This window comes from Bacidia gigantensis (assembly GCF_019456465.1).
Source record: "Bacidia gigantensis strain McMullin 20006 chromosome Unknown contig_134, whole genome shotgun sequence".
Taxonomy (NCBI): Eukaryota; Fungi; Ascomycota; class Lecanoromycetes; order Lecanorales; family Ramalinaceae; genus Bacidia; species Bacidia gigantensis.
Window position 1 is genome coordinate 497,814 of NW_025408593.1, and position 26,561 is coordinate 524,374.

General features: G+C 48.5%; 11 protein-coding genes across 11 annotated transcripts; 6 read left to right on the plus strand and 5 right to left on the minus strand.

Annotated features, from left to right (window-relative positions):
• Window positions 1-3,387: 3,387 nt before the first annotated feature.
• On the minus strand, window positions 3,388-4,064 carry KY384_001901 (uncharacterized protein; the record flags this gene model as incomplete). The annotated part of the gene is made up of 2 exons (XM_044810427.1): window positions 3,388-3,678; window positions 3,759-4,064. 2 exons carry the CDS (start codon window positions 4,062-4,064, stop codon window positions 3,388-3,390), a joined length of 597 nt encoding a protein of 198 aa, XP_044672401.1.
• Window positions 4,065-4,659: 595 nt separating this feature from the next.
• KY384_001902 (uncharacterized protein) lies at window positions 4,660-7,264 on the minus strand (the record flags this gene model as incomplete). The annotated part of the gene is made up of 3 exons (XM_044810428.1): window positions 4,660-6,069; window positions 6,237-6,298; window positions 6,553-7,264. The coding sequence occupies 3 exons, from the start codon at window positions 7,262-7,264 to the stop codon at window positions 4,660-4,662; spliced, it is 2,184 nt and encodes a 727-aa protein (XP_044672402.1).
• Window positions 7,265-9,209: 1,945 nt separating this feature from the next.
• On the minus strand, window positions 9,210-9,923 carry KY384_001903 (uncharacterized protein; the record flags this gene model as incomplete). The annotated part of the gene is made up of 2 exons (XM_044810429.1): window positions 9,210-9,748; window positions 9,797-9,923. 2 exons carry the CDS (start codon window positions 9,921-9,923, stop codon window positions 9,210-9,212), a joined length of 666 nt encoding a protein of 221 aa, XP_044672403.1.
• A 139-nt stretch (window positions 9,924-10,062) lies between these two features.
• On the plus strand, window positions 10,063-11,457 carry KY384_001904 (uncharacterized protein; the record flags this gene model as incomplete). The annotated part of the gene is made up of 1 exon (XM_044810430.1): window positions 10,063-11,457. The coding sequence occupies one exon, from the start codon at window positions 10,063-10,065 to the stop codon at window positions 11,455-11,457; it is 1,395 nt and encodes a 464-aa protein (XP_044672404.1).
• Window positions 11,458-11,603: 146 nt separating this feature from the next.
• On the minus strand, window positions 11,604-12,754 carry KY384_001905 (uncharacterized protein; the record flags this gene model as incomplete). Its single annotated transcript, XM_044810431.1, has 2 exons — window positions 11,604-12,664; window positions 12,715-12,754. 2 exons carry the CDS (start codon window positions 12,752-12,754, stop codon window positions 11,604-11,606), a joined length of 1,101 nt encoding a protein of 366 aa, XP_044672405.1.
• Window positions 12,755-13,174: 420 nt separating this feature from the next.
• KY384_001906 (uncharacterized protein) lies at window positions 13,175-13,581 on the plus strand (the record flags this gene model as incomplete). The annotated part of the gene is made up of 2 exons (XM_044810432.1): window positions 13,175-13,361; window positions 13,415-13,581. 2 exons carry the CDS (start codon window positions 13,175-13,177, stop codon window positions 13,579-13,581), a joined length of 354 nt encoding a protein of 117 aa, XP_044672406.1.
• A 1,565-nt stretch (window positions 13,582-15,146) lies between these two features.
• Window positions 15,147-16,847, plus strand: KY384_001907 (uncharacterized protein; the record flags this gene model as incomplete). The annotated part of the gene is made up of 1 exon (XM_044810433.1): window positions 15,147-16,847. The coding sequence occupies one exon, from the start codon at window positions 15,147-15,149 to the stop codon at window positions 16,845-16,847; it is 1,701 nt and encodes a 566-aa protein (XP_044672407.1).
• Window positions 16,848-17,109: 262 nt separating this feature from the next.
• KY384_001908 (uncharacterized protein) lies at window positions 17,110-18,170 on the plus strand (the record flags this gene model as incomplete). The annotated part of the gene is made up of 2 exons (XM_044810434.1): window positions 17,110-17,583; window positions 17,700-18,170. The coding sequence occupies 2 exons, from the start codon at window positions 17,110-17,112 to the stop codon at window positions 18,168-18,170; spliced, it is 945 nt and encodes a 314-aa protein (XP_044672408.1).
• Window positions 18,171-18,302: 132 nt separating this feature from the next.
• KY384_001909 (uncharacterized protein) lies at window positions 18,303-20,288 on the minus strand (the record flags this gene model as incomplete). The annotated part of the gene is made up of 4 exons (XM_044810435.1): window positions 18,303-18,827; window positions 18,976-19,219; window positions 19,262-19,425; window positions 19,488-20,288. 4 exons carry the CDS (start codon window positions 20,286-20,288, stop codon window positions 18,303-18,305), a joined length of 1,734 nt encoding a protein of 577 aa, XP_044672409.1.
• Window positions 20,289-21,291: 1,003 nt separating this feature from the next.
• KY384_001910 (uncharacterized protein) lies at window positions 21,292-23,622 on the plus strand (the record flags this gene model as incomplete). The annotated part of the gene is made up of 1 exon (XM_044810436.1): window positions 21,292-23,622. The coding sequence occupies one exon, from the start codon at window positions 21,292-21,294 to the stop codon at window positions 23,620-23,622; it is 2,331 nt and encodes a 776-aa protein (XP_044672410.1).
• A 5-nt stretch (window positions 23,623-23,627) lies between these two features.
• On the plus strand, window positions 23,628-26,508 carry KY384_001911 (uncharacterized protein; the record flags this gene model as incomplete). Its single annotated transcript, XM_044810437.1, has 6 exons — window positions 23,628-23,806; window positions 23,836-23,991; window positions 24,894-25,077; window positions 25,133-25,264; window positions 25,315-26,227; window positions 26,279-26,508. The coding sequence occupies 6 exons, from the start codon at window positions 23,628-23,630 to the stop codon at window positions 26,506-26,508; spliced, it is 1,794 nt and encodes a 597-aa protein (XP_044672411.1).
• Between the last annotated feature and the right edge of the window lie 53 nt (window positions 26,509-26,561).

Sequence of the window (26,561 nt, forward strand, 5' to 3'; positions counted from 1 at the left end):
AAAGACACTCAATTTCTGCTACATTGAAGCAATCTATTTATCCTACAAGTTCTCTCTGATGGTCTCTTTCCTACCATGGGCGTAGGGAATCTACTACACGTGGGGATTTATGAAAATGATGCTCATAAATCATCATGGTGTTCGCTGAGAATCACTTTGGTGGGTACCGTTCAACTGAGCACCACGATTACAATATCAAATATTGGCATCATGGCTTAACCCTAGCTAATTATATTGATTCACATGAATTAAAGTACTCCGTTGCCCATCTTATGGAAAATCTCCAAGGTCCTCTCAACCACTCGTCCTGGCAGTAGCCACATTTAACAAGTACGGCACTACTCGAATCATGAGACGAAATCGATGGCTATCTTGCAACAGAATATCCATAGACCTAGTCAGCGAAATTAATCTCCCGTTGAGAGGCGCCATCTCCATCGCTCACTCTATTTTAAAGCCAAGGCATTACGACAGGCAAATTTTGGGCTATTTGACAAACGAAGTCTACGACCTTCCATGTCTAAACCATTCGGAATCACGGCTTCACGGGAGATAGGGAAACAGTGATACCATTCAACAACGGGGAATGAGAAAACGTTTCTGCAAATCTATCTAGACAAACTCTATTCCGATAGGGTCGCTATTTGTCGCGTCTTCCGCATATTTATTCTTAGACCTTTTACAAAAATGCTATATATCTCCACGAACCTCGCGTCTTGAGTTCCCAATCCCCGACATGGCCACCTGTCTCTTTCATATTCTACTTTGGTGGTCTTTTCTGATCGCTTTGGCTCTCTCAGCACCGACATTTGAAGCATCAGATGGGATTAAATGTGTAAATGAAGGTGCTCCACCATTCAGTCTCTAGCCAGAGTTTGAAGCAGATTGCCTCTCGATACCGACGATATTCAATACCTCCTTATGGATGAAGAAGCATTTTGCGACAGTGCCCAACGCTTTCAAAGACGCTACCAATGTTCCCTGGGAGTACCGCTCACCATACCGTCCTCCATTCAGAGCCGCAGGCAAATGCACACTACTGATATCAGCCACTTCCTCTCCGGCAGAGGAGTATGTCACACACTTGCAATTGTATCAGGCAACTCTTGCCCTATGGCAAAACTGCATTTCTGGCGTGAGGAAGGTAGGGAGGATTTCTTTGGATCTAAGTGGAATTTTCGAGGCGAGGCTCTTTTGGACGCCGTACCCTCACATGGCCGAAGGTGGTAGTTCCCTAGTGAATGCAACAGATGCATTTTGATCCTAAAATCGAATGAAAATTCCGATGGATAAGAAGAAGCTTTTATTTCCTGGGGAAACCGAATAGCGACGCCATCGACTTTCTGTTCCATGGGTCTACGACTGGAACTGACACGAATGGCATTTGCCTTCCATAGAGACCCAGAAGTCTCGAAGAAGGCTTGCTTTCACACTCTATACTGAGAGCAGTTCTGAAATAAGAAAAAGTCAAATACTTATTCAAGTTCGGATCTAGTGGTTACTGTTGACCATCGCTTGACTTCAGTGAATTGATTTGAATCTCTGATCTCGACTAGGATAAAGTGAGTATTGTCTCTGTGATGGCAAAACAACATACGTCATCTATACCTACATACCGCGCGGCAACAACAAGACAGCGGAAGCTTCTCGGGAGCGGGTAACGCAATTTCAACCTCAACCATAGCACAACCCGAAGGTAGATCTGGAGAAATTCTTGATTAGGAATGGTCCTTCATCACGGCGTGTTGACACTCCATTAATTTCCTTTCTGGGACTGCGGATTTAGTCTTTTGATATTGGACAAAAGAGCTTAGCGCCGGTGGCGTTTGTTGCTGCGAGAACATGCGTGTTACTACAAGAAGCAATTACAGTCTATCATCACATGAGAATAAGTTCATTAGATTGTAAGAGATGACTAGAATGAATCCGAAGTTTAAGAATGACTCGAGCTGTGAATTTCGTTCTTGTCACCACAACTTGATGGAACCTGTGTTAATCTTGACCAGAAATCAGTATGATCTGCTTCCTATTTGACACCACAGGTAGATCGATATTCTACGACGCACACATCATGAAAGGTTCTCTTTCCGTTCTTGCGTTATGGAAGCGCATAGATCCCACCGATGAAAGGCCCAGGAGATGCGCCCGAGCCACCGCCAGTGAAGCACCCATCCTCGGCACCTAAGACATAAGACGGATAATCCTCATCAAGAACCTCGCATTTGGTGGTATCATGACAAATGTTGATATTGCCTGCCACCGATACCAATCAGTACAACAGTCGCCATTTACCTACAAGGAAGGAAGAGGAACACATACCAGCATACCACCCGGAGCGGGGCTTTCGCTGGCTAGACTGTTAGGGACGGCGTGGGTGAGTTTTGTGGCGTTGTTGCAGACTTCGATTGTGACTTGAGATTTGCAGGTGTCGCCTTCGATTTCGGAGGCGCAGGTGGGGAGGGTAGAGGAGCCTTGCGTTCGGGGGAAGAGGCTATGGATGGAAAAGGAGAGAGAGTGGTGGAGGCGAAGGGGGTCAGAGGAAGAAGTGTGGTGAGGTGCATCTTTATTAATGGATAGAAGAAGAGGAGGAGAAGATGAGGATACTTTAGCAATAACAATTGGATACTCAGGCTCGGTTGATGCTAGAATGGCTTGCATATCTTAATTGAGTGAGAGTTGCACCTTTTATAGTCCATATCGCGTTGTGAAAATGTTCATGTGCCAAGATGAGCTGTCTGATCAAGAAGCAGCCGAAACAGCCGAGACAACGGGTCTTCACGCCGTAGGTATCATCAGAAACGAAGCCTCGACATGCTTCGCCACGGCAGCCCTGCATGGGCCGGACGGAGGCATGTTTCAGCCTTTGAAGGCATCTCCTGTTTAGCCGGCCACGACCGAATTGAAGCGGACATGCCCTTGATTGATATGACAAGCAGCAAAAGAATCCGCGAAACGCAATACGCAACTCGTGTGACATGTTCTTCGCATCAAGGTTGTCACCAAACCCGGGACCCCTCGTTGAGACATGTCCTTGTCATCGCTAACCAGCAAGCTTCTCGTAGAAGGTTGAGACGAGGGTTCCTCTCGTCCGCTTGGACATCCGATACCATCGGCTTCATCATCCCGGTCTCATGAAAGGCGGAGATGAATGATCAAGGCAGGTCGCTGAGGGTGAAGGACACCCGAGAGGCTTAATGATCACCGCAAGGCACACCAGTCAGTTGGAGCGATTGGTGCGCAATATCTTAAAATGATGGATGCTCAAGCACACTAGCAGAACAAGCCACTCGCGTAGGTCCGCCCTTTCTGTCATCAATAATTTGAAAATGCTCCTTGGATGACGGCTGTACCAGTCCCCTTAAGATCTGGTTACCATCCGACCCTCCTTCAAATCGCGGTCAGATCCAGCTCCCACGCCAGCACGGGCCTCGCATGCAGCAGCGTGTACCTAAGCAAGCCCCTCAGAGTCTCCTCATCCAGCGTCGCCCACTGCCGTCGCCAGTCCCATCCATTCAATCTCAAAAGGCCCTTTCTGAACCGGTCGATCAAGTACCGAGAATCTGACAAGGTAAGATCCTCGATGGTGGGTAGCATGGACAGATTCTTGCAGTCGTAGTCCTGCTCCATTGACACGGCGCGATCCTGGTCCCAGAAGACGATGCGTTCGAGCATGTTTCCCTTGCAATCCCAAGATGGTCAGTTTATTTATTATGAGGAAGTGAGTTTGAACTTGATAAGAGAGAGAGAGAGAGACTCACTACTGCCACTCGTAAGTAGTCTTCTTTCGGATCCTCCGACTCGTCTTGGGTCTTTGGCTTCAGTCGAACGCGAAGACTTGTCTTCAGCTGCTGCAAGTCCTCGTCTTGCATGGCTAGTCCTTCCGAGAGCTGCGAGATCGTGCTGCAGTGATGGCGTTGGGGCTGCATAAAAAGGATGATGTCATCGTCGTTAGATTTGATGGCTACGTTAAGCTGGCTGTTGATGCTCGAGCCATTCTGTTCACGCGGCTGTGGAGGGGGCGCCGAGGCCCACTTCTTTTTATCACTTTCTGGTCGTGACTCCATCATGAAGTTGCTAGATGATGGGGAGGGGGAAGAGCGAGAGAAAGGTAGTGCTGTATGATGGCCTGTTTGATGTCAAGGTCTTGTGCCAACCTGCGACACTTAGCATTGTGAATGTGTGAGTGGCAAATTGTTTCAGTGAACTTGTAATGAATGAATCACCGCCAAGAGCTGGACCACCATCAGACAAGTGTTGCAGCGGTAGGACAGTGGCGGGGGCATTCGACCTGATGTTGATCGCTTAACGCAAAGCTCAACTGCATCTCCATTTTTAAAGTGCCAAGGTTGAGATACGCCTGTAGGTCAAATTAGTCACACTTTCCAATGGGAAAAAGCGAAACAAAATCATCGCTTGGTAACAAAGCACCATGCAGTCTGACGACAAAGGGAACGGGGAAGTGCACTGTTGAAGTGAATCGATTCTAAGAATTTCCTTTATTTTCTCTTTGTTGATATCCTAATCTCTTGCTTTAAGGGAATGCAATTAAGGAACGCTTGTCAACACGTACCGCATGCAATTCATCCATACAAAAGAAAAAGCGCTCTAGATGAGCTCCGCTCTCTTCCCCATGGTGGCCCCTGCCTCTGAAGCTGCGCCCTACTTTCTTTGTAAGTCTGGCGACATAGGGCTTGTTCGTTCGTACACAGGATAATACTCATTCAAGATGTCAAAAAGATTCGCCGGGCTCTTGCTGGATTGTGTCAAAATGACTGCTGCTTCCAACTCTTCCAAGGTGTAATTCACGTTGTTTGCTTTGTTATATCGTTTCAAACCGGCCTTCAGCTTTGACTGGTGGATTTTTGGTGAACTCGTTGTTTTATCCTTTGGCTTAGCACCTTTTGGAGAGTGGAAGGGCTCAGTGGCTTTCCCAAAATTGTTGACGAAATTCGGATCGACTGTCTTTCCATCTTTGGAGTTGATTGGCAGAAACAGGCTGGAAGGAGGAACGTGGTGCTCATGCTTGCTTTCGCCCGTAGTATTCTTCGCTCTAAGACCTTCCTGAGTAAGTGAGATTGGTGTTAGTCGAATCGGCGGTAGTCTATTCTTGGCTTCAAGATCCTCATTGAGTGAAATTGGCGGAATTCGAATCGGCGGTAGTCTATCCTTGGCTCTAAATCCTTGCTCCTTGATTGGAATCGGCGGTAGTCGATTATTCTGCAAGTTCGTCGTGTAGCCTTGGGGTAGAGGCTGGTATGGAGAATCTTGCAAAGGAGAATTCATGGTCTCGGTCACCGTGCTCTGAGTATTGCGTCGCTTTCGAGGAGGCTGAATGGTTTTTGACTCACTAGGAAAGATTTGCAGCCCGCCAGCGAATCGACCACTTAAGTTTTCGACGGGAGAACTCAGCATGCCTTCGCTCTCGCTATCTGCGATCTGATGTTGGCGTCGTTTCTGAGGTCGACTGCTTTCACCCGAAGACTCAAGCTGCCGATCTGGTATCCAAGAGCTACGTAAAGCCTCGATAGCCTTATGATTGGGTAGCGCCGGCCCAGTGGCCCTCGCAAATGTGACGTTAAGGTCCGACGTAGGGGTACTTTTGGCCGTCAGGCTCAGATTCCTGTGCAGGCCCTGGGGAAAACTCTTGTTGTCTTGTCTAGTATATGGACGCATCTGCCTTCGAAAGTTCGGTTCTCGCCAGCTCTGTTCTGCGTCTACGCCTTGTTGTGTGAAGGGTACGCCGATGGGTACACCGATCTGTCCTGGAGTAAAATTGCCATCACACTCCGCACAGGGAGATTCTGCTCGTCCTTGTCCAACGGCATTCATACGAGAGACAATACAGGCCACGCATCGAACATGGCCACATGCGGAAGTACCGGCCCTGTCAGGATCGTCTCGCGATACAATGATGCTGTATCTCTTACCGCATAAACCACAGTGGTCTGATGGTAAGTCGTCGAGACTAATAACCATGAATGAGAATATCATCGGACCTGGTGTATTGAGGGAAACCATTCTAGAGCGTGCGAGCGCGGCCTCAGTGAGCTGTTGTGTTTGAAAGGGCATCTTTCGTCAAAGTATATTGTCACCGTGTGTGAGTCGTTTGAGAGACGGAAGCTAAGCTGTAGTATGTAAGATGTTCGTTGGGCAAAGACTAGGATTTGGTATGCTGGATCAACTAGAACTAGCATCTTCTTATAGCAAAGGGCAAATGCATTGTACAGAGACCGTACAATGTCGTTGTTCGCCTTGATGAGAAGATCATTGTTCAATGCTTTACTAGTCTCATCATTGCCTCAAAACATTGGCTTGTATATATCTTTATGCACCGATAGTCACGTGAGACCCACGGCACAATGGAGTTGTTGGCAGTAAGCGAACTTGGCCTCGTTTGCACTTCTGCCAGAAATGGACTAATGCATGTCGATTGAGTAAGAAATATAGCACCGAACAAACACTCGTGAGTACAGGAGAAGGAGTGGTTGACTTGAAGTATTCGAGATGCGGTGCATATCAGAGGGGAGCACTATGCCAATTTTGCCGACTTACAGACATCTATTTCTTTTGCCATACCTTTGGAAACATATTCGATATGGTGCGCCTCTGCGATCTCTGCAAAGCCAATTGTTGGCTCGCTAATGTCCACTTCCTTATCCTCATCGTCTATGTCGAACATGTGACTCCCTGGAGCTTTGTCAGCATCACCTTCGGACATCTTTATAGCAAAATGATCCGGGAAGAAGCTTTCTAGTGGGGTGAAAAATTCGTCAGTGGTACTTGCTGCGTTTGCAATCATCTCGTCAATACTATCGCACTGGTCTTCGGTTGAAATCCACGGTTCGTGAAAAGTGACTGGTATTTTCATCGATTCGGGAGCGTCCCACAGCTCCCTAACAGCGTTTTCCAGTGTTTGGGCAGAGTGTCTAAGTGGCTTGGTAGGTGCACAAAGTACTCGCCGCTGGTACGTGGTCTCTGGTGTCTGCTTGTATGGATTTGCTGCGAGGATCGACTTTGAGTCTATCTCATTATCAGCATTCAGTGTCTCTTCAGCCGTTTTTGTAGCCACGTTCTCGATTCCTAGTAAGTGGACTGTTCGTTTGACGTTGTGATAGCTGCAGATCGGGTCTCCACAGTCTTTCAATAGGTCCGGAAGATCTGTGCTGCTAATCCTTTCTCGATCTTTGAAGAGGGCAGAATCTATTTGCTCACAATTTGGTTGCGAAAAGCTAATGCCAAGACCCTGCTCGGTTAGGTTGGCCATGTTTGACGACGACTGTCTTTCGTAGTAGTGATGAGTATGAGATTCGATACTTCGTCGATTCCTAGAGTGAATTCACAGTCGGTGATGGTGCAATAATGACGAGCCCTCCACTCATCGGCCACTTCGCATCATATCGAAACAGAACAATTGAACAAAGACGTTGTGTTCTCTATGTCATTTCCGGTCAACAAAGGGAAGTCTGCAGATGCTAACAATTGCTGTCTATGGTCTGAAACAAATGAGAAGCCTCATTGTTTCTTCATGGCTTGCTTCATATTTCGCCGGACGGTAGGTATTGAGGCTGGAAATTCAGCATTGGTCCACATTTGATTGTTAAAACTCGAGTCGGACAATATCGATCATTCGGTCACAAGTTGCATAGGAACCCTCGCACTATGCGGAACACCATACCAGTCCACCCGTTACGTGCACATCCGCCAGAGATTTTTGTTACTTTTGACGGCGACTACAATATCCTTTTCGAGGTGCCAATCCTAAAGACATCCAGGACCAACAATATGTATCTCTGCAAGGATGCCAATGCCTCGAAATCCATGCCAAACGTGAGCACAGAAGTCAGCGAACAGCGCTTTCCGAGCAGTGGTCTGAGTCGCAGCATCTCTCTCAACGACCTGCCTCCCGGGACCACTCTCGAACCTCTCGTGTCCTCGTGCCCTGCTTCGCATCCAATATCCATTCAAGGGAACGGCAATTATTCAGACACGATGCGAGATGTATCCTCGTCGGATGTGAACTGGTCTTTAAGCGACACGACCATTCGATCCGGAAGCAGCCATCGAAGCAAATCAGAAACCATTGCTCGTCCTGCGTGCCGCCTGAGGGAGCTGCCCCACCACCACCTTATACCTAGGCCGGAGATGTCAAGGAATGACTTTAACTCAATCCCCGACTCTCCCGTTCCATCTGCGCCGACGACGGCATCAGCAACTTCCGAATGGCCGCTACCATCAAGAGCCCTTAATGCACTCCCAATAGACAGAGAGATGAAGATCTTCAAATTCTGTCTGGCCTTGAGGTGTGTACAACCACCAGCTTTGGTTCCTCTTGATTGTGTATTGTGCCGTTACCCATACAACACCACTGAGCGATGTATTCGCAGTCATGAGCGAAGTGTAGAACTCCCATGTGGATGTTTCGTGGGAGGTCAATGTATCTGGAAGTGGTTTCGAGCAGAGAAGAACCTTGGAGGACTGGCCAAGTCCGGTTGTCCGGTATGTTGCATTCAACTAGTTTGGGAGGACGGCACGCCTCTGACTACAAAGGAGCGTGCAGCAGAGGGTCAAAAGAGGAACTGCCGACCCACGCTGCCCAGGGATGACTTTGAATCAGGAACTAGTGCCTCGAAGAAAGAGCAACCGAACCAGTCTGGATATATTGACGATCGTGGGACGAGAATCTCTGAATGCGAAGTTTCGCAGAAAAGCCACTCTACGAGTTCCGAAAACTGCGGAAAGCGGAGAACTCTGATTGATCTCGAGGACGTGTCGTTGGACTATCACGGCCTTCGCCCATCAACGGAGATGACGAAATCGACACGTCATATGTATATGGGTCGCCGCTGGCGGTTCATGCATTCGATGACCAAGCTCACCAGCCTCTTGGGCGTACAAAGCCGTGGTCCATGAAATGTCGCAGATAGAATTCGAAGGCGCAGAGGCACAATTTCTACGACGACGCAAGTTTGTTAGTACGCTGCAAATTGTTAGCATGCGCAGTCCTGATTGTTCTTCTATACATACAATTACATAGCTTGCCTTGAAGCATAATATCAACAAATGCCTTTTTTCTCTCCGTCTTGAACTTTGAATTGGCTCTGCTGGAGAAGGGTCGTGTTGACCATAGGCTTTGACAGGATCTTACAAATATTCCAGACCAGGCTCTCGAACGGATTTACCATCATTCCACCATAGGCTTGATAGTTTCTTCACTTCAGTCTCCGTCGTTTTCGAAATTGCTTGGGAGCTTTTGATTCCTCGCTAAAGCTCTCAGTGTCAGCCGCTTTACTTGGCCGATTCCCGTGACACGGCTCTGCCTCCTCAACCTTGAGGTTTTGAACTCCTCTACGGTTGTTATGATCAATCTCTTCGCCTTCTATGAGCGCTAGATCGCCAGTGTCTTCCAACGTGTTCTTGCAAGCCTCTTCTAATATAATCCCAAGCGCCATTAGAGCGCTCTCATCTAGACTTTCGTGGCTTATATGTGCGTCTTCTCCAAATGTCCTATCGTAGAAACCCGACACGTATGTGTGCAACGTCTTCAGTAGATCAGATTCTGGCAAACACTGGCCAGGAAGTAGATGCCGATTTCCCCAGTATCTATCGTCCTCCTCGTAACGCTCAGGAGCGGGGCGAGAGCGGAATAGCACTTCATCGGGCGGCAGGGGGATTGTCGAATTATCCGTTGTATCCCTAGTTGAAGGGAAGTAGAGCTGGTCTGGAATGAATCGCTGACTGGAGACGCGACCTAAGAATCATTAGTCAACTCGGTTGGGGAAAAGAATGGAAAGAATACCGGCGACAGCATCGTAGACGGTAGCTTGACGCCTCGACTCCCTTGGCGAGTTGGAAGCATGGCCTCGAGTACCCGATGAGTCCTGAGGTAGCAGCCCCTGGCCGGCCTGCTCCTGAGGATTTGGCATTACTTGTTTTGGGAATAGATGATGAGTGTTCGTGCTACGTGCAAACAAAAAAGGATGTGACTTCACATTTGCGTGTGCCGCACAGGCACCTCAATTTTCAACATGCTTCAGCTTTCCTCAGTTCTTGTAGCACTGATGTATGTCTCAACATCTTCTCGCTCGTGCAGCAGGAACTCTCAGCCAGCGTACAGTCCAGCAAATCGAGACTTCGCAGCTGCTTCACGCTATCCAAGCCGCCCCTGGCATCCAGTTCGATGGTAGCGATAATGGAACTACCGCGTCTAGCTACCAAGCTCAGGCAAAGTTACCAGATGACAATGAGAAATCTTCAACCTGGGCGCACAAGGCTGGTGTCAACTGTCTGACGATTGATCGCTTCGAGGGACGGTATATGCTAAGTGGAGGCTCTGACTCCTCGATACTGCTTTGGGATCTTGAGAGCGTGTCTGGCACCACTCGTGCAAGCACTTACAGCCCTGTAGGGAAAGCAGACAAGACTTCATCGTCCCATAAGTTTGGAATCACACAACTATCATTCTATCCCTTTGATTCCCAGGCGTTCCTATCCAGCTCTTACGACCATACTTTGAAGCTCTATGCTACAGAGACTCTCGCTGTGTCTGCATCTTTCAACTTGGACTCTATTCTATATAGTCACGCATCGTCCCCTATCGCTGATCACTTGCTTGTGGCTTGCGCCTCGCAACATCCCGCCGTCAGGCTGGTTGACCTACGATCAGGAGCGAACGCACATTCCCTTGCTGGGCATCAAGGTGCTGTGTTATCTGTTGCATGGAGTCCAAAAGATGAGTTTGTATTAGCCAGCGGTGGGTTGGATGATACAGTGAGACTATGGGACATTCGAAGTAGCGCAAGCTGCCTTGGTGTGCTAGACCTTGAAGACTCTGTAGGTATGGGAGGAGAGGACGGCTTCGGGTCTAAGGCCAGAGCTAGAACTCATGGAAGGGCACATACAGGTCCTTGTAATGGGGTCGTTTGGAAAGATGACGGTGCTGTTATCGTCACATCAGGTCATGATGAAAGGGTGAGAGTATGGGATGTGGCTACAGGAGCAAATACCCTGGCGCATTTTGGGCCGATCATCAAGAATACCAATTTGTCCATATTACTCCCTTTGCTAGTACCTACTTACGTGGGCAAGACTGGAGAGGGATTCATGTTGTACCCAAATGAAAAGGAGATTCTCATGTTCGATCTCTTCGAAGGCACTTTGTTGAAGAGACTTCGTATTCCCGAAATCAATGTTGCCCAAGCTAAGGGAGCCGCTGGTCAACGGAGTATTAGGAACAGGGTGACTTCGCTCTGTTGGAGAGCTGGTAACATTGAATATTACTCCGCTCACTCTGACGGCTTGATCAGAGCGTGGAAGCCGCAAACAAAAGCAGAACTAGAGCTTGACCGTGAAGAAGCCGAGATTGTTTTTGATAGCGAAGACAACGAACGCAAGCGGAAGAGGCAGGTCTTGGATGACATGTTCAGAGACCTAACGAAACAGAAGATAACTTTCACCTGAAGTGCTCCACCTAGTGACGAAAGATAATTGACTTATAGCATCGCTTTTTCCACATCCGGCTGACTTGGTCCTTTATATATGATCCTCCCATCGCGATTGATTGAGCTATTATCAAGAATCATACCTCTGTTGTCTTACAAGAATGGCTAAATCAGTCTTTTGATCTCTAGATCGTACATTACATCTCGATCTTCAGGACAGATACCACCCTTTTCTTCAATCAGCTTCTTCCATTTGTTGGCCTCGTAACGTGCACATATCATGATCAGACGAGCTATGGGTCGAGCGCCAGGCGTTTTCTCAGGACTGCTTGCCTCTGTTTCAATCGGCGTGAAAGTCCATCTGGAGAACGCCCAATTGAGGACATATTTACATATCTGGTGGGAGTCTTCCGGTTTGCTTGACGACAAATTGTCTGATAAACGAGGAGTTCGGTTCACGAACATGAGACCTTTGATACGATATACTTCGTCTTTTGGAGCAGAGGAGAGGAAGGCTTCTAATTTATCAATATCGACCGCCTGAGGGTGATCACTTTTTGCCCCAAGCGTTATGGTCAGGAGTTCAACTTCGCTTTGGTGATCCTTTGCGTGTTGATGATTCGTTTCATCTCGATTTATGAGAGATTCGCCGTCTACTCGGGCTAGCGCGCTGTCAAGACCTAACAAGAGCTCTTTGTCAACTATGCCTTTCTCTGACTTCACGTCCGCTATCTGTACTTCAAGGTCGCCAACCCGGTCACGACAGTCTTCAAACTTTCTCTCGTCTACCAACTCCCATTTATTGTACACAATTAGATCGGTGTAGCGTGCCTGCATCTTGGCCGTATAACTCGTGTCATCGTACCCTTTCCAATTCTCCACATCAATGACGACGACGACACCGTCCAGAACGAAAGCTCCAGTTTCTCTCCCTATTCTGTTGATTTCCATGGCGAGAGTTGCAGGAAATGCGCTCCCAGAGGTCTCGACAATGATTCGGTCTGGAGAGACATCTCTCCGGAGAGTGTTTAGAGCGTCCCCTAATTGGCCCACCAGGTTACAGCAGATGCACCCATTTAGCAACTCTCGAACGCCTGAAATGGCGGACGAAGAGGCAAGCTGAGAATCGATCTCAAGATCACCAAATTCATTCTTGAGAAGTGCAAGCTTGTAGCTCTGGGGAAGTTGAGGGATCAGGTTCAAGATGAGGGTTGTTTTCCCGGAACCTAGTCTACCTGTCAGGCTTCATTCATGCATTGAAGCAACAAACACTTACCGAGGAAACCCGTGACAACAGTCACTGGGGTTGGTGACATTGGCTGCTGAAGCTACCCTCTCTTAGCAACATCACCGGACAACAAGTGCGTGTATTCTTGGGCGCCCCTCGGCTCAGCCTTCCCCACTGTGACCCACATAGTTCAGGATTCAATGGTTGGTCTGGGACAACGGCTGTCCCGAGACGGGCGCCTGTATAAGTACTTTATCACAAATTCGATATACCAATGGTCGTGCCTGAATCTGCAAGCAGGCTTGCGCAGGACCGAGGGGACAACCCCGCCACTTCACGCCAAGCATTTATAGTGGGGCATTCGGTCCTTCCTGTTTACTTCAGCTATTCCCACCTTACTTGGTTCACATTATTGAAACCGAAGTCCTCAACCAATTTGACTATATTCTCACACTGAATTCACCACGCAACCTCTCTCCATAACTCGTTGTCTCAATTTAAAGCAATCATGGATTTCATCAAGAAAGCAGGTGATTCCCTCGGCGGCGGAGAAAACAATCAGCAGCAAGGCCAAGGCGGCGATCAGGGCAAGCAAGAAGGAGGCGGTGGCTTCCTTGGCGGCATCGGTAACAAGTTGAATGAGGCTGGAGGTGGCGGAAAGGAGAGCGAGAAAAACGAAGACGGTCTCGACAAAGGTAGGTTCGACCGTCGTATATTAACGGCCCCACGGATTGATACCTCATCCCAGGTGTGGACTTTGTCCAAGAGAAGTTCATGGGCCAGGGCGATCAGAGCAATGAGTCAGCTGTCGAGCAAGCGAAGGATGAGAAGATTAGCGACTTCATCCGTGACAAGTACAAGAGCACCACGGGCAGCGACGTTCCGATCGAGGACAAGCCCACCAAATTCAGCTAAACAAATCAGTCACATACGCCAGCTGCTTCAAAGTCGACAGGAGAAGCCCAGCAGTCAAGATGCTCGATTGTATGATAGAGGTGCAGACTGATTGGGGCCATTATCGGTGGAAGAGACGAAGCAGGGGCTTGGCAGGAAGCAGACTTTACTCATAGCGTGGGTCTTCCCATGTTAGATTGATCCAATCCTAGATGATCTATAGCCTAGAAAGCATACAAAGATTCTGCTGCTCTCCTGCGTGGGTGACGATAACATCCCAAATGCATGGATACTCGCCGTTTGATTTCAGTACTTACCATTTCACCAAAAACAATGATCTTCGCTCTGGTCACGTTGAGAAAACGTCATGTCCTGCAATTTTCTACTCCGTATCTCGTCTGTGATCTTCTGACTCAGAAATGAACTGCTTTCGGTGTCTTCGATGTATGCTCTCATATCTACAGTGAGCTAAAAGGCGGCCTGCTCCAATAATATGTCAATTCAATCACGCAGCAGATCCGGTGATATTAACTGTAAAGCGATGCTAAATTCGCCTTGTTGTCGTTTTCAAGGACAAACGGAAGTCGAGATTTTCGAGGGCTTCCAGAGAAATCGAGGACGAAATATGAGGATATATTAAGGGTGTCATGACGAATTTGTAATTCATTGTACCACATATGACGTCCAAGCATCACCATCCTTGCCATCCTGGTTGATCCAATCCCGAGTGTGCAATTCAGGGGCAAACAAGGTTGCATACACCTAGCCGGATTTGGATGGCGCGAGGGTCGGTTAGTCTGAACATTATTGCCGCGCAGAATTTCGGCGCTGGAGTTATAAGGCTAGTTTTAGGAAGGGTAAGCCTGGAGGACGCCATATAAGCTAGCCTTTAGGTAACCCATCAGCCCTGGAACTCCTAGGAAATCAATTTGGCGCGGCAATGTTCCGACTAACCGACCCTCGGCGGCATAAATCTGACTTGCATGCTTTGCAAGATGAGATTTGCGAGATCGATTGTCCACCTTTGGCAGCCGTATGCTCTGTACTTCTAATTGGTGTCCCTTGTCGCTCGCATCCGCTGATCATCGTTAATTTGATGCTGAAAGATGTCTCGTTTATCATGATACGTTCACTTCACTAGCCATCCCGCTTTCCGAGTCCCAGTTCGGATGACTATGGCCGCCATAAGCAAGCGCACGCAGGCGCGGAATGAGAAAGCTCTGCAAGAGCTAATCAAGACTGTCCCGGGCAACGATCGATGCGCTGATTGTGGAGCAAGAAATCCAGGTACGCTCAAAGACACCAATGGTGCTGAGAAAGATGGCTGATGATTTTGCGAATGCAGGATGGGCCAGCTGGAGTGTGAGCAATGACCCAGCCGTCTATTCGCTGTCATCTGGCTTGCTTACTTTCAATAGCTTGGTATATTTCTTTGCATGAGGTGCGCCTCATTGCATCGAAAATTAGGGACCCACATCTCAAAAGTCAAGTCTTTGAGCATGGACAGTTGGTCGAATGAGCAAGTTGATGTAGGAAGATTGATTCGAGACTTTTTGATTACACGCATTCTGATCTATCCGTAGAGTATGAAGCGCAACGGAAACTCGAAGAGCAATAGAAATTACAACCCTCAAAATACAAAGCCACCAATACCGCTAGATGTGGACGAGGTCGATTCAGTTTTGGAGAAATTTATAAGACAGAAGTACGACCAACAATTGTTCGTCAATGGTAACACTCGTCCGGCCGTCAGAAATGATACGGGAAGCACACGGAGTTCAGAAGACCAACCCCCGCCTCTCCCACCAAAGCCGGGACGACGTTTTGGATTTGGATTGCGGAGCGCTTCATCAGCTCTCCCTGCACATAAAAATGGCCCCACGTCTCCACCACGCTCTCCAAGAGCTGGCAATGCATGGGGTGATGAACCCCTCCGCGTCAACAAGCAATCAAGAGTCTTTGGGGCGATGGTAGGAGGCAACAATGACAATTTGGACACAAAGCTGGCTCAGCTGAGAGACATGGGATTCACGGATGAGAAGCGCAATGTAGCTGTCTTGAAGGGCCTAAGCGGCAATGTCGAACGAACTATAGAACAGCTGGTCAGGCTGGGAGAAAGCAATGCGCCAAATTCGAGAGCAAGGGTCCCCTTACAAACAACTACAATTGCTGCTAGTCAGCCTGTATCAACGAATACATCTACCGTCAATACTACGAGCGGTCAGTCGCCAACTCACAATGGCCCCAGAACAGACATGGACACATCCTCTTGGGGTCAGCAAAGCGAGCCGAGTCCAACTGAGCAACCGGCCTCGAGAAATCCGAGCACGGCAAATCCGTATCAGGCGCAGGCGACTTCTTACAATCCATTCGCACCTTCCAGCGATCAGCATGGTGGGATGGCGTCCATGAACCAGGCCATTTCAAATATGCAAATCTCGCAACAGCCCCTGTTCCCTAACGCGACTGGAGGATATCCCAATCTACCGCCGCATCCACAAGAGTCAAGGCTACAAACGATGACGCCGCCTGTTCAACAGGCGCCGCATCAATTCATGTCATCAAATCCGTACGCGCAGCAGAATAGCCCGGTGTCTCATACCCATAATCCATTCTTCCAACAAGTACAGCCATCATCTCTTGCACCTGCGGTAGCATATGCCCCTTATACTCAGCAACCGCCGTCAATCTCTTCGAATGACCTCTTCATGCCGAACAACGCCATGCCAATTGCTCAAATGGCATATCAGCCAACCCCGCCACAGATGTACTCACCAAATCCCCAGCAAGGTGCATTTCAGCAACAGATATCGCAACAGCAGATATCCCAAAACAGTTTCAGCGTCCCGCCCTATCATTCGGCCCCTCAACAGAACAACATACAGAGTCAGCCACAATTTCATCCAAGCTGGAATCCATACGGCCAACAGACTCTACAGCCTGGACGACTTGACAAATCCAGCATTTTGTCTCTTTATAATTCTCCACATCTAGCACCTCAGCCTCTGGTAAGCGGTACGAATACTCAAACAAATTCCAATACAAGTCATGAACATCTTCTTGAAAACATTCATCCGCCTCAACGAAGTGTTACGATGCCGATACAGCCAACAGCAGGCACGAACAATCCATTTCAGCAATCACTTAACAAGCAACCGAGTGCAGTAGCCGACTTTCCCGCTATTGGACGGCATGTTAGTCAGGAGAGCGTTGACATTGGCGCCAACCATAATGGACGACACAGTCCCGACGCATTCGCAAGTTTGAGCGCAAGATTTGTACGGTGAGGTGAATGCCAGTATTCGCCACCCTGCCCTACGTGGAAATGTTCTTGGAAGCTCCAACAAGCTTCTCAATGCCTCAATGCCTTGAAGATGCTCATGTATGCACGGCCTTTTGACCCAATCGGACCTCGGCATTTTTATGAGTTTATTCCCGACCTCGATCAATCTATCGAGAAAGCTCCTCCAACTCTTCGATGTCGCCATCGTGAAAACTCCATCAACCCAATCATTGCTAGCTCTCATCGATTCCCAAACTAGATCCACCATGGTCCCCTTCACCCTTCGTCTAACAACACCCCTCACTACCCTCCTCAATATTACTCACCCAATCCTTCTCGCTGGCATGGCGCATTGCTCCACCGCCCCATTGGCAGCAGCCGTGACCAATGCCGGCGGTCTAGGTACGATCGGCGGACTCGGCTACTCGCCCACACAACTCCGCGAAATGATTCACGATCTCAAATCGCTTCTCATAAGCCGGGATCTCCCCTTCGGCGTCGATCTCGCCCTCCCAGCAGTTGGTGGGACAGCCAGAAAAACGAATCATGACTACACCCAAGGCCAATTAGACGCCCTCATCGACGTCGTGATAGAGGAGCAAGCAGCACTGTTCGTCTCTGCTGTGGGCGTGCCGCCAAAACACGTTATAGATCGCCTTCACAGTGCAGGAATACCAGTAATGAATATGGTCGGCCATCCTCGGCATGCAGTGAAAGCATTTGACGAAGGGGTCGACATCGTGTGTGCTCAAGGCGGAGAGGGAGGCGGCCACACAGGCGAAATACCTATGAGCATTCTAGTGCCCGCTTGTGTGGATATTGCGCGCCAGTATCATCCCCTCTCTTGAAAGCAAAGCATGGCATTGTCGTCGCGGCGGGCGGTATCTTCGACGGTCGAGGCCTGGCTGCCGCACTTTTGCTAGGCGCGGAGAGTGTATGGGTCGGCACCCGCTTCGTGGCGTCAAGTGAAGCGGGGTGCAGTCAGATGCATAAAGAGGCTGTTGTGGATGCGGACTGGCAGGATACAGTTAGGACGCTGGTGGTCAGTGGGAGGCCATTGAGGGTGCGGAAGAATGAGTACATAAGCGATTGGGAGGGGAAGGCGGAAGAAGTGAACAGGCTTTGTAAAAATGGAGTTGTTCCTATGGAGAAAGATTTTGAGGAGGGGAAGGACGTGGACTTGCCCTACTTGATGGGTCAGGTCAGTGCGATTGTTCGGGATATTAGGCCGGCGAGGGAGATTGTGGAGGGAATGGCAAGTGAGGCGGTTGAGCATTTGGGACGAGTGTCGGGCTTCGTCGAGCGGGGAGGAGGGAGCAAGCTGTGAATCTAACGTAATGCGCTTGGAATGTGGTTCATTGGAGGCGAAGCTCTTTTCTGGCTCAATATACGATGAGAGAGATGGCTGCTTAAAATTTGGATATGCAACAACAGGTTGTCTAGCACAGAGAATTCGACCTCAGACTGCAATGCTCGACTTTACCCCGTTGACATCGCCGTTGACACCGCGATGTACTCCACCATTAACCCGCGTCTGTGCTGCGGCATTAGTAGGTGGAGTAGGTCCGTATACTGCATTAGCCTCTTGGTGCAGAACCTCGTCCTCAGTCTCGTCGTCATATTCACCTTCCTCTTCCTCACTTCCCTCTTCCTCATAGTCCTCTTCATCGTATTCACTCTCGGTGCCGTCGTCGTCACCGTCGCCTTCCAGCGCAGATTTTACCCCAGCGGGAGCTCTACCTTGCTCTTGCATTCTTCTGACGAGACTTTCTAGAGTGTTGTTTTTCTTCCGTAATTGTTCCATCTCTTTATTGACTTTGGTCCGTTCTTCGGCCATCTCGAGGATGTTTCGGTTCGTAAGATCGTGCTTGCGTGTAAGATTAAGATTTTCCTTTTCTAAGCGTTTGGTTTTCTTCGACATTTCTTCCATTTCCTTGCGAAACGTTAGAAAAAGATCGTTACTATTATTTAATGTGTCTTCGACCTGCTTGATACACCGTCGTCAGCGAGCCTGGTCGCCCGCGGCAAGCGCGGTTTTAAGGGAGCCAGGGAGCAAGGCCTGACGTACAATTCCGCGATAAGAAAGATTGTTAAGAACCTCTCCAGCAGCAAAAGGCGAAAACATTACTGACCTGTTTGAACTTTTCCACGTATATATTAAGCTGACTTCGCAGCTCGGTTTCGGTCTGCGAGAATGTAGATACCTGCGTAGATAAATTACGACATTTCATCGTCTCATTATCTGCTCGTCTTTTCTGCTCCTCTGCCCTTGCGATGTTCAAATGGACCTCGCTGTCTTTGGTCCTCAACATGCTGACAATATGTGATTCTCGAAGTTCGTACTGGTCAATAAATGTCTTAAATCTTTGGTGAAATCTATTGGGTGAAAGTCAGACCTGTAACTGGAGAAGAGCGGACAGGAGAGGCACCCACTGCTCATCTGATTCGAGGTTTGTTGATTGAGAGGGTGGATTTTCTTGCCTAGCCAAGCCTTCATCAAGTTCCCAGAAGAGGCTATCGGCTCGATCACTCAACTCTTCTCTACTGGCCTTTTCGTCGCTCTCCATGCGCTTTTGTTCTTCCTGAAATACCCTCATTAGCGTCTCAAGTAAGATCTGAATACCGCAAATGTGTTTGAACTGACCTTGAGCTTTTTATTTTCTCGTTGCAGCTCTCTGCACACGCTTTCTAGCTTCGTCTTGACAGCGTCGGTTTTGGTGAGTTGCGAACGGCCTTGATCCTTCTCCTTCTGATATAAATCGGCGCGCTTCTTGTTTTTCGCATTCTCACGGTCCATTCGTTTCATGTCTGACAGCAAGTCGGAGTACTTCTTTTGCAGCGTCTCAAGTTTCGCCATAGGATTATCCATTTGGTTCAGAAGATTGGTGAGGTCTCGGGTAGCTTTTTTGACTTCTCGTTCTAAAGTGGCGACAAGCCCAGGGGGCAACGTAGTCAGCTTCTGTTGCGCCGCAGTAAACAAGTTGGGCAAAGCAGAGAGCAAGTCAGACACGCCAGCTAGATCAGCCAAGAGCGGTTCCATTTTCTCGGGGGTTGGTGGCCCTCCTCGAAACATCGCCTTGCCATTGCTATCGGCATTCAGAAGTCTCATCGCTTGAGCAATCATATCTTGTGGCAGATCAAGCTCTTTCATACAACCAAGAATGCTTTCTCTGGTGTCGATACTGGAGGAAAACCCACCGATCTCAAGTTCTTGGTCTTTCTCCCCTGCAGCATCCAATTCAAGCTGATTGATCTTGGCCGCCAAGGCCTTTCCCACCTCATTCGCATCTGTTTGTTTCTTATTCTTGCCCTTCTTGTTTGTCGGAGGTACTGTTGCGGGTATATTTGCGGGCATATCGGGTAGACTGTCTTGTGCTGGTGAGGTGTCGTGATTCGCATTAGCATGTTGGCTGGAGGGAGCCGCCTGCGAGCCGCGACCAGCCATGTTAAGTATATCCTGGACTGCGGTGGATGTATAGACGAGCCAGAAATGATGAATGCTCAATCAAGGATGATCTGCTGAGTCTATGTCTTCCGCTTTCTTATTTGACCTCTCATCGTTGTCCAAGCTTTTATGACACAGTATGCGCTCTTTTATGTAATCCTTCCGCGTGTTACTCCAGCACCACCCAATGCCTCAACTCAACTGTTGCTACTCTCGGAAATGATATAGATAGAAGAACCCGGGAACTTGATTTGGCAAGACAGAAGTCGTGTGCACCAACGAGACGAGAAGGGGCGGCCGAGAGGTGGGCAGGACGGGAACGAAAAGGGGAGATATCTTAGATGATAGATGGTTCCAGGTATCGACTAGTAGTTATACGAATCTGAAGATGTTATACCAAGCAATGTCATAGTATCGCTGTCAGGAATACAGAGTTGTAACTAATCATGCAAGCTCATTCGGAGTTGAGGAGATTGGAATGCATCGCTTGGCGGCATCAAATTTGGCCGACGAGCCGCTAACATCAAGATTTCTATGCTGAAGCACTTAGCTGAAGCAGTAATATGCTACGGCTGGCTACCAGGGGGGTCAGATCATGGATCCCAAATCACGCAGTATGGGCTTATGTAAGGCCAAGATTGCGATCAATCTCCCCATCTGTTGGAGGATATGCTACCATAGCTGGCCAGGATAGCTACCCTAGACCAGGAGATACTTTACATGGCTTCAACCTACACCGAATAAAGCACGTACCAGAGCTACAGCTCACGGCTCTGCATCTACAGCATAAAAGAACGGGAGCAGACTATCTGCATGTTGCACGAGATGACACAAACAACGTCTTCTCGATCGGTTTCAAGACGAATCCGCCTGATGCAACAGGTGTGCCCCATATCCTGGAGCACACCACTTTGTGCGGGAGTCAAAGGTCAGGATCATACGATATAGCCGAGTTTCACGACTGACCCTCGTCAGGTATCCTGTCAGAGATCCTTTTTTCAAGATGCTGCGGCGATCGCTCTCGAATTTCATGAACGCCTTTACGTCGTCCGATCACACTTCTTATCCGTTCGCAACGACCAATCGCCAAGATTTTAAGAACCTGTTATCCGTATATCTGGATGCGACATTGCATCCGTTATTGAAAGAGAATGATTTTCTACAAGAGGGCTGGAGGATTGGGCCTGAGAATCCTCAGGCAAGAAATTCCGATGAGAAGGCCGAAAGCACGGATTCTGCGCTTGTCTTTAAAGGAGTGGTATACAATGAGATGAAGGGACAGATGTCTGATGCTAGCTATTTGTACTACACTCGATTTCAAGATCACATTTGCCCTGCAATCAACAATTCTGGGGGCGACCCTCAAAAGATGACCGATCTTACGTATGACAAACTCAGAGAGTTTCATGCGTCGCACTATCATCCAAGCAACGCAAAGCTTTTCACCTATGGAAACATCCCAGTCGCAGATCATGCGAAATGTATCGATCGGCATTTGAGCACGTTCAACAATACGTCAGTTGATGCATCTATCAAGTCGCCCATTAGTTTAGAGGAAGGTCCGATATTTTGTACCGTCAAAGGGCCAATAGACTCCATGCTTGATCCTCTGATGCAGTACAAGACATCTACTTCATGGGTTCTAGGAGACACTTCCAATGTCTTGGAGACGTTCTCTCTCAACATAATTTCTTCCCTCCTTCTGGGCGGTTATGGATCACCACTCTATCAAGCTCTCATTGAGGGCGGCCTGGGTCCAGACTTCACGCCTAACACTGGTTTCGATGGATCATCGAAGGTAGGTATCTTTTCTGTTGGTCTGAATGGAGTTCGACAAGAAGACGTTTCCAAGGTCAAGGCCGTGTTGCAGGACAAGCTGCGCGAGGTTCATAACAACGGTTTCAATTTGGAAAAAGTAGAAGGTATACTTCACCAGCTTGAGCTTTCGTTGAAGCACAAAGCAGCAGATTTTGGCATGAGCCTGATGCAGCGTTTGGAACCTGGGTGGTTCAATGGCATTGACCCATTTGATGCAATTGCTTGGAATGATACTGTGCACGCTTTCAAGCGTAAGCTCTCTGAGGGTGGCTACTTGGAAAGTTTGGTGGAAAAGTATCTGCTCAATGATAACACTCTTACTTTCACGATGGAGCCATCAGAGGATTTTGCTGCTAGGCTTGTCCAGGAGGAAAATGCACGACTAGCATCAAAGATTTCCGCAGTTGTAAAGAATTCCAGCAACAGTGCTGATGCCACAAAGCTATTGGAACGGCAGGAGTTACAGCTTCTCGAAGAGCAAGCTAAAGCCCCTGATGAAGATCTAAGCTCCCTACCTACCTTACATGTTAGTGACATTTCGCGTTCAATGGATCGAAAGCAAATTCGAGACATTGCCAAAGGACCCGTCCAAGTACAGTGGCGAGAGACAAGCACAAATGGGCTCACGTACCTTCGGGCTATTCATCGGTTTGATGATCTTCCAACAGACCTTCGTATGCTTCTTCCTTTATTCACTAGCGCGGTAATGCGGCTAGGTAACAAGAACAAAAGCATGGAACAGCTCGAGGATATGATAAAGCTCAAGACCGGCGGTATAAGTATTGGTTACCACACATCGCCTGCCCCAACTGACAAGTTCTCATCTACAGAGGGCCTGTCATTTTCGGGGTATGCAATAGACAATAACATACCAGACATGCTCGAATTACTACGAACTGTCTTACTCGAGACTAATTTCGATGGACCACAAGCTGAGAGTAAGGTCCGACAATTGCTTCAGTCGGATGCCAGTGGCGCTCTGGATAATATTGCCGGCTCCGGCCACTCGTATGCTCGTCTCTACGCGGAGGCAGGCCTATCGATGAATGGTTTGCACAATGAACAAATTGGGGGCTTGACGCAGGCTCAACATGTATTAGACCTGTCTTCTCGAGCAGAATCCGAGGGTCTTGGGGATGTGATTGAAAAACTCAGAACAATCCAGAATTTGGCCATTTCCAACTCTTCGTGCTTTAGAGTCGCTATTACTTGCGGACAGGAAGCGACCACAAGTAATGAAAGGGCGTTGCAGCAATTTCTGGCGGGCCTGCCAAACGTGACAAAGATTCCAGAAGTGGATTATCCCCCGCGCACTTACAAATATAATCCTAGAACATTCTTTGCTCTACCTTATCAAGTGTCATATACGGCTGCAGTTCTTCCGACCGTCTCATATATGCACCCTGATGGCGCACCGCTCCAGATTCTTTCGCAGCTGCTGACCCATAAGCACTTACACCACGAGATTCGTGAAAAGGGGGCGCCTATGGCGGCGGTGCGTATGCTCGAGGCCTGAGTGGAATGCTCGGCTTCTACTCCTACCGCGATCCTAATCCACAGAACACACTGAACGTTATCCGGGACGTCGGCCGTTTTGCAATTGATAAAACGTGGACAGACCAAGATCTGCAGGAAGCAAAGCTAAGCACTTTTCAGAGTGTCGATGCTCCTCAAAGTGTAAGCGAAGAGGGCCTGACGAGGTTTCTCAGCGGTGTAGATGAAGATTTAGAGCAGATAAAAAGGAGCAGCTGCTCGATGTGACGAAACAAGATGTGAGGGCAGTCGCGCAGAAATATCTTGTCAACGGAGCTGAAGAGATGCGAATTGCTGCAATAGGCGAGAAGAAAGACTGGATAAGACCCGAGGAATGGAAAATTGAAAATTTGTTGGTAGACAAGGCGAGCGGCGTGGTGAGTTGAGCAATAATCTCGTCTATGCTGGAACCTTTTCGTTCCGGAGTACAATGATAGATCGATCTCTCTCACTATAGACAGCGAAGGTGTTAAGGAGCACTTTCTTACGCGCCAAAAAACTGGCAATTTGCATGCTGACATTGGGGAACGGTGATCAAAGAAGCGCTACCGGACAGGCACACGTCTCCAATCTCTCTCTGTACGATTGGCAGATCACTAGCTAAGCGCGAGATTAAATCAAAGCTTTCAAATTGGCATTTAGAACCTGTCGTCAGACATGGGGCTATATATCAATCGTGAAGGCATCTCCATTTCTCAGACCTGTCTATGATCAAGCTATTCAAGACGGACTATAAATGCGAGGACATTCCTATCGCGAAGAATAGGCAGATCTACCCCCACAAGGTCTCTAGAGGTGCCTTGTAGAGGCATTTGGTGAAAGGAGATAACACCAGTCTATGGTCAGTGCTTCAACAGTAGCTATTGGTGAAGTGCCCCTCCACCAACAACTCCGAGCATTTTCACGCGTCAAAAGGGCATATTTCCTTTACGACGAAGCAGTTCTCAGCGTAGCACAATGTCAGTAGTGTATCCTCTTTCAATGAAATTACCCCTGATTTTAGCCATGTGAGCCTTGCAAGCCTTGCAAGCCTTGCTGGCCTAAATAGACACTATTCCGAATATGGAAATATCGCGTCGCGTCACTAGCTTCATTGGAGTCTCAATCGTCACCTACAATTCTCCCACTCCAGCATATTGAATATTCTCAAAGCACGCGCTCTTCAGCATGGCAAAAGCTCTATCCGACGATCTATTGCAAAGCCCGACGTAGGTTTCATATGTCTCATGCTCACCAGTCCTAAAAAGTCAACAGAGATCAAGAACAAAACCTCCTCGAGCGTGTACACTCCACTTACAAACCTCTCCACACATTTGCGCTTCCACATGGCGACCATAAACAATATAAGCAGCAGTATGGAGATATGTACTTCCTACGATTAGCAAAGCTCAAGCCCGCAGTGGAAGAGCTGGCGCAGGAAGCGTGGAATGACTTTCAGGTATTTAGAACCTGCGCATGATCCATTCGCAAACCCTGATGTCTAAGTGCGTCAGATAGCCGGCGAGCAAGTTAGACATGTCGACCGAGTTTTGGACGTGCGACAGGGTGAGCTTTGCTGGGTTGCAGGAACGGTGTTCATGGACATGCCGCTAAAGCCCAACATCTTGGATGACCTATCCAGAGACGTTCGTATCCAATAAGTACGTGAGCCGTCTACTCGGTTAACTCTCTCTAGCACTGGATCGCCGCTCCTCCTCCCCGTGAGAAATACTTAGCAAGAAACGGACAAGACCTCATGATGTTGGAGGACGAGTCAGGGCGGCTGCGTATGGTTGGAACTCAGTTACAATTGCATATGCTCGTTACTGGATGTATCATTGCAGTTATGGGCACGGAGAATGCTGACGGTGACTTCGAAGTTGTCGACATGAAAGTACCAGATCTTGCACCTCAGCCAGAACGTCAGATCAAAAGCGAGAGCCTAAAGACGAATGGAGAGAGTAAATCAAAGAGGAGAAAGAGCCCGGATACACAGGAAGGTAGCAAGATAGCTATCGTCAGTGGCATAGCTATAAGCGGTGAAGATGGCGACTCTCTGAAGTTGGATCTCTTAATGGAATTCCTCCTCGGGGAGGCGTGTGGCACTACTACCCAGGAAGAAATCTCCAAGATCTCTCGTCTGATCATTGCGGGCAATTCCATCTCGGAGGGTAATCCACTACGATCAGAGGACGACCTTGCGGATTTGAAAAAGGCGAGCAAGAAATACGGCTATGACTCCTCAGCCTACAATCCCCTCCCTACAGCTCACTTAGACGAATTCCTTGCTACGCTTCTTCCATCAATACCTATAACTCTCCTCCCTGGTGACAGCGATCCTGCAAATGTCTCACTCCCTCAGCAACCGATCCATCCGGCTATGCTTCCGCGTAGTAGGAATTACGCTGTTCAAGATGGCGAGCAGCCAGGCTGGTTTGACAGCGTGACGAACCCGTGGGAAGGTGATATTGACGGTCTGAGGTTTTTGGGAAATGGAGGCCAACCCATCGATGATGTTCTTAAATACGTGGAGGGAGGTGAGAGGCTAGAGATGATAGAAAACTTGCTAAGATGGAGATGTAATGCCCCTACTGCGCCGGACACGCTATGTAAGTCTTAAGTTCAAGAGATGAGGCGTCTGATGCTAACAAGCCTGACAGGGTGCTATCCTTTTCAGGAGAAAGACCAATTCATCATCGAGGAATGCCCCCATGTGTTCTTCGTCGGGAACCAGCCGCGATTTGAGACTGGTTTGGTTGAAGGACCGACGGGCCAGATTGTAAGGCTAATTGCTGTACCGAAGTTCAAGGAGACCGGTGAAGTGGTGCTCCTTGACACGGAAACCTTGGAGGCCGAAATGCTAAAATTTAATATCCACGGTGACTTATGAAAACACAATCGATGGCACTTACACTAAGCCTTTCTTCTTCTTCTTCTTCTTCT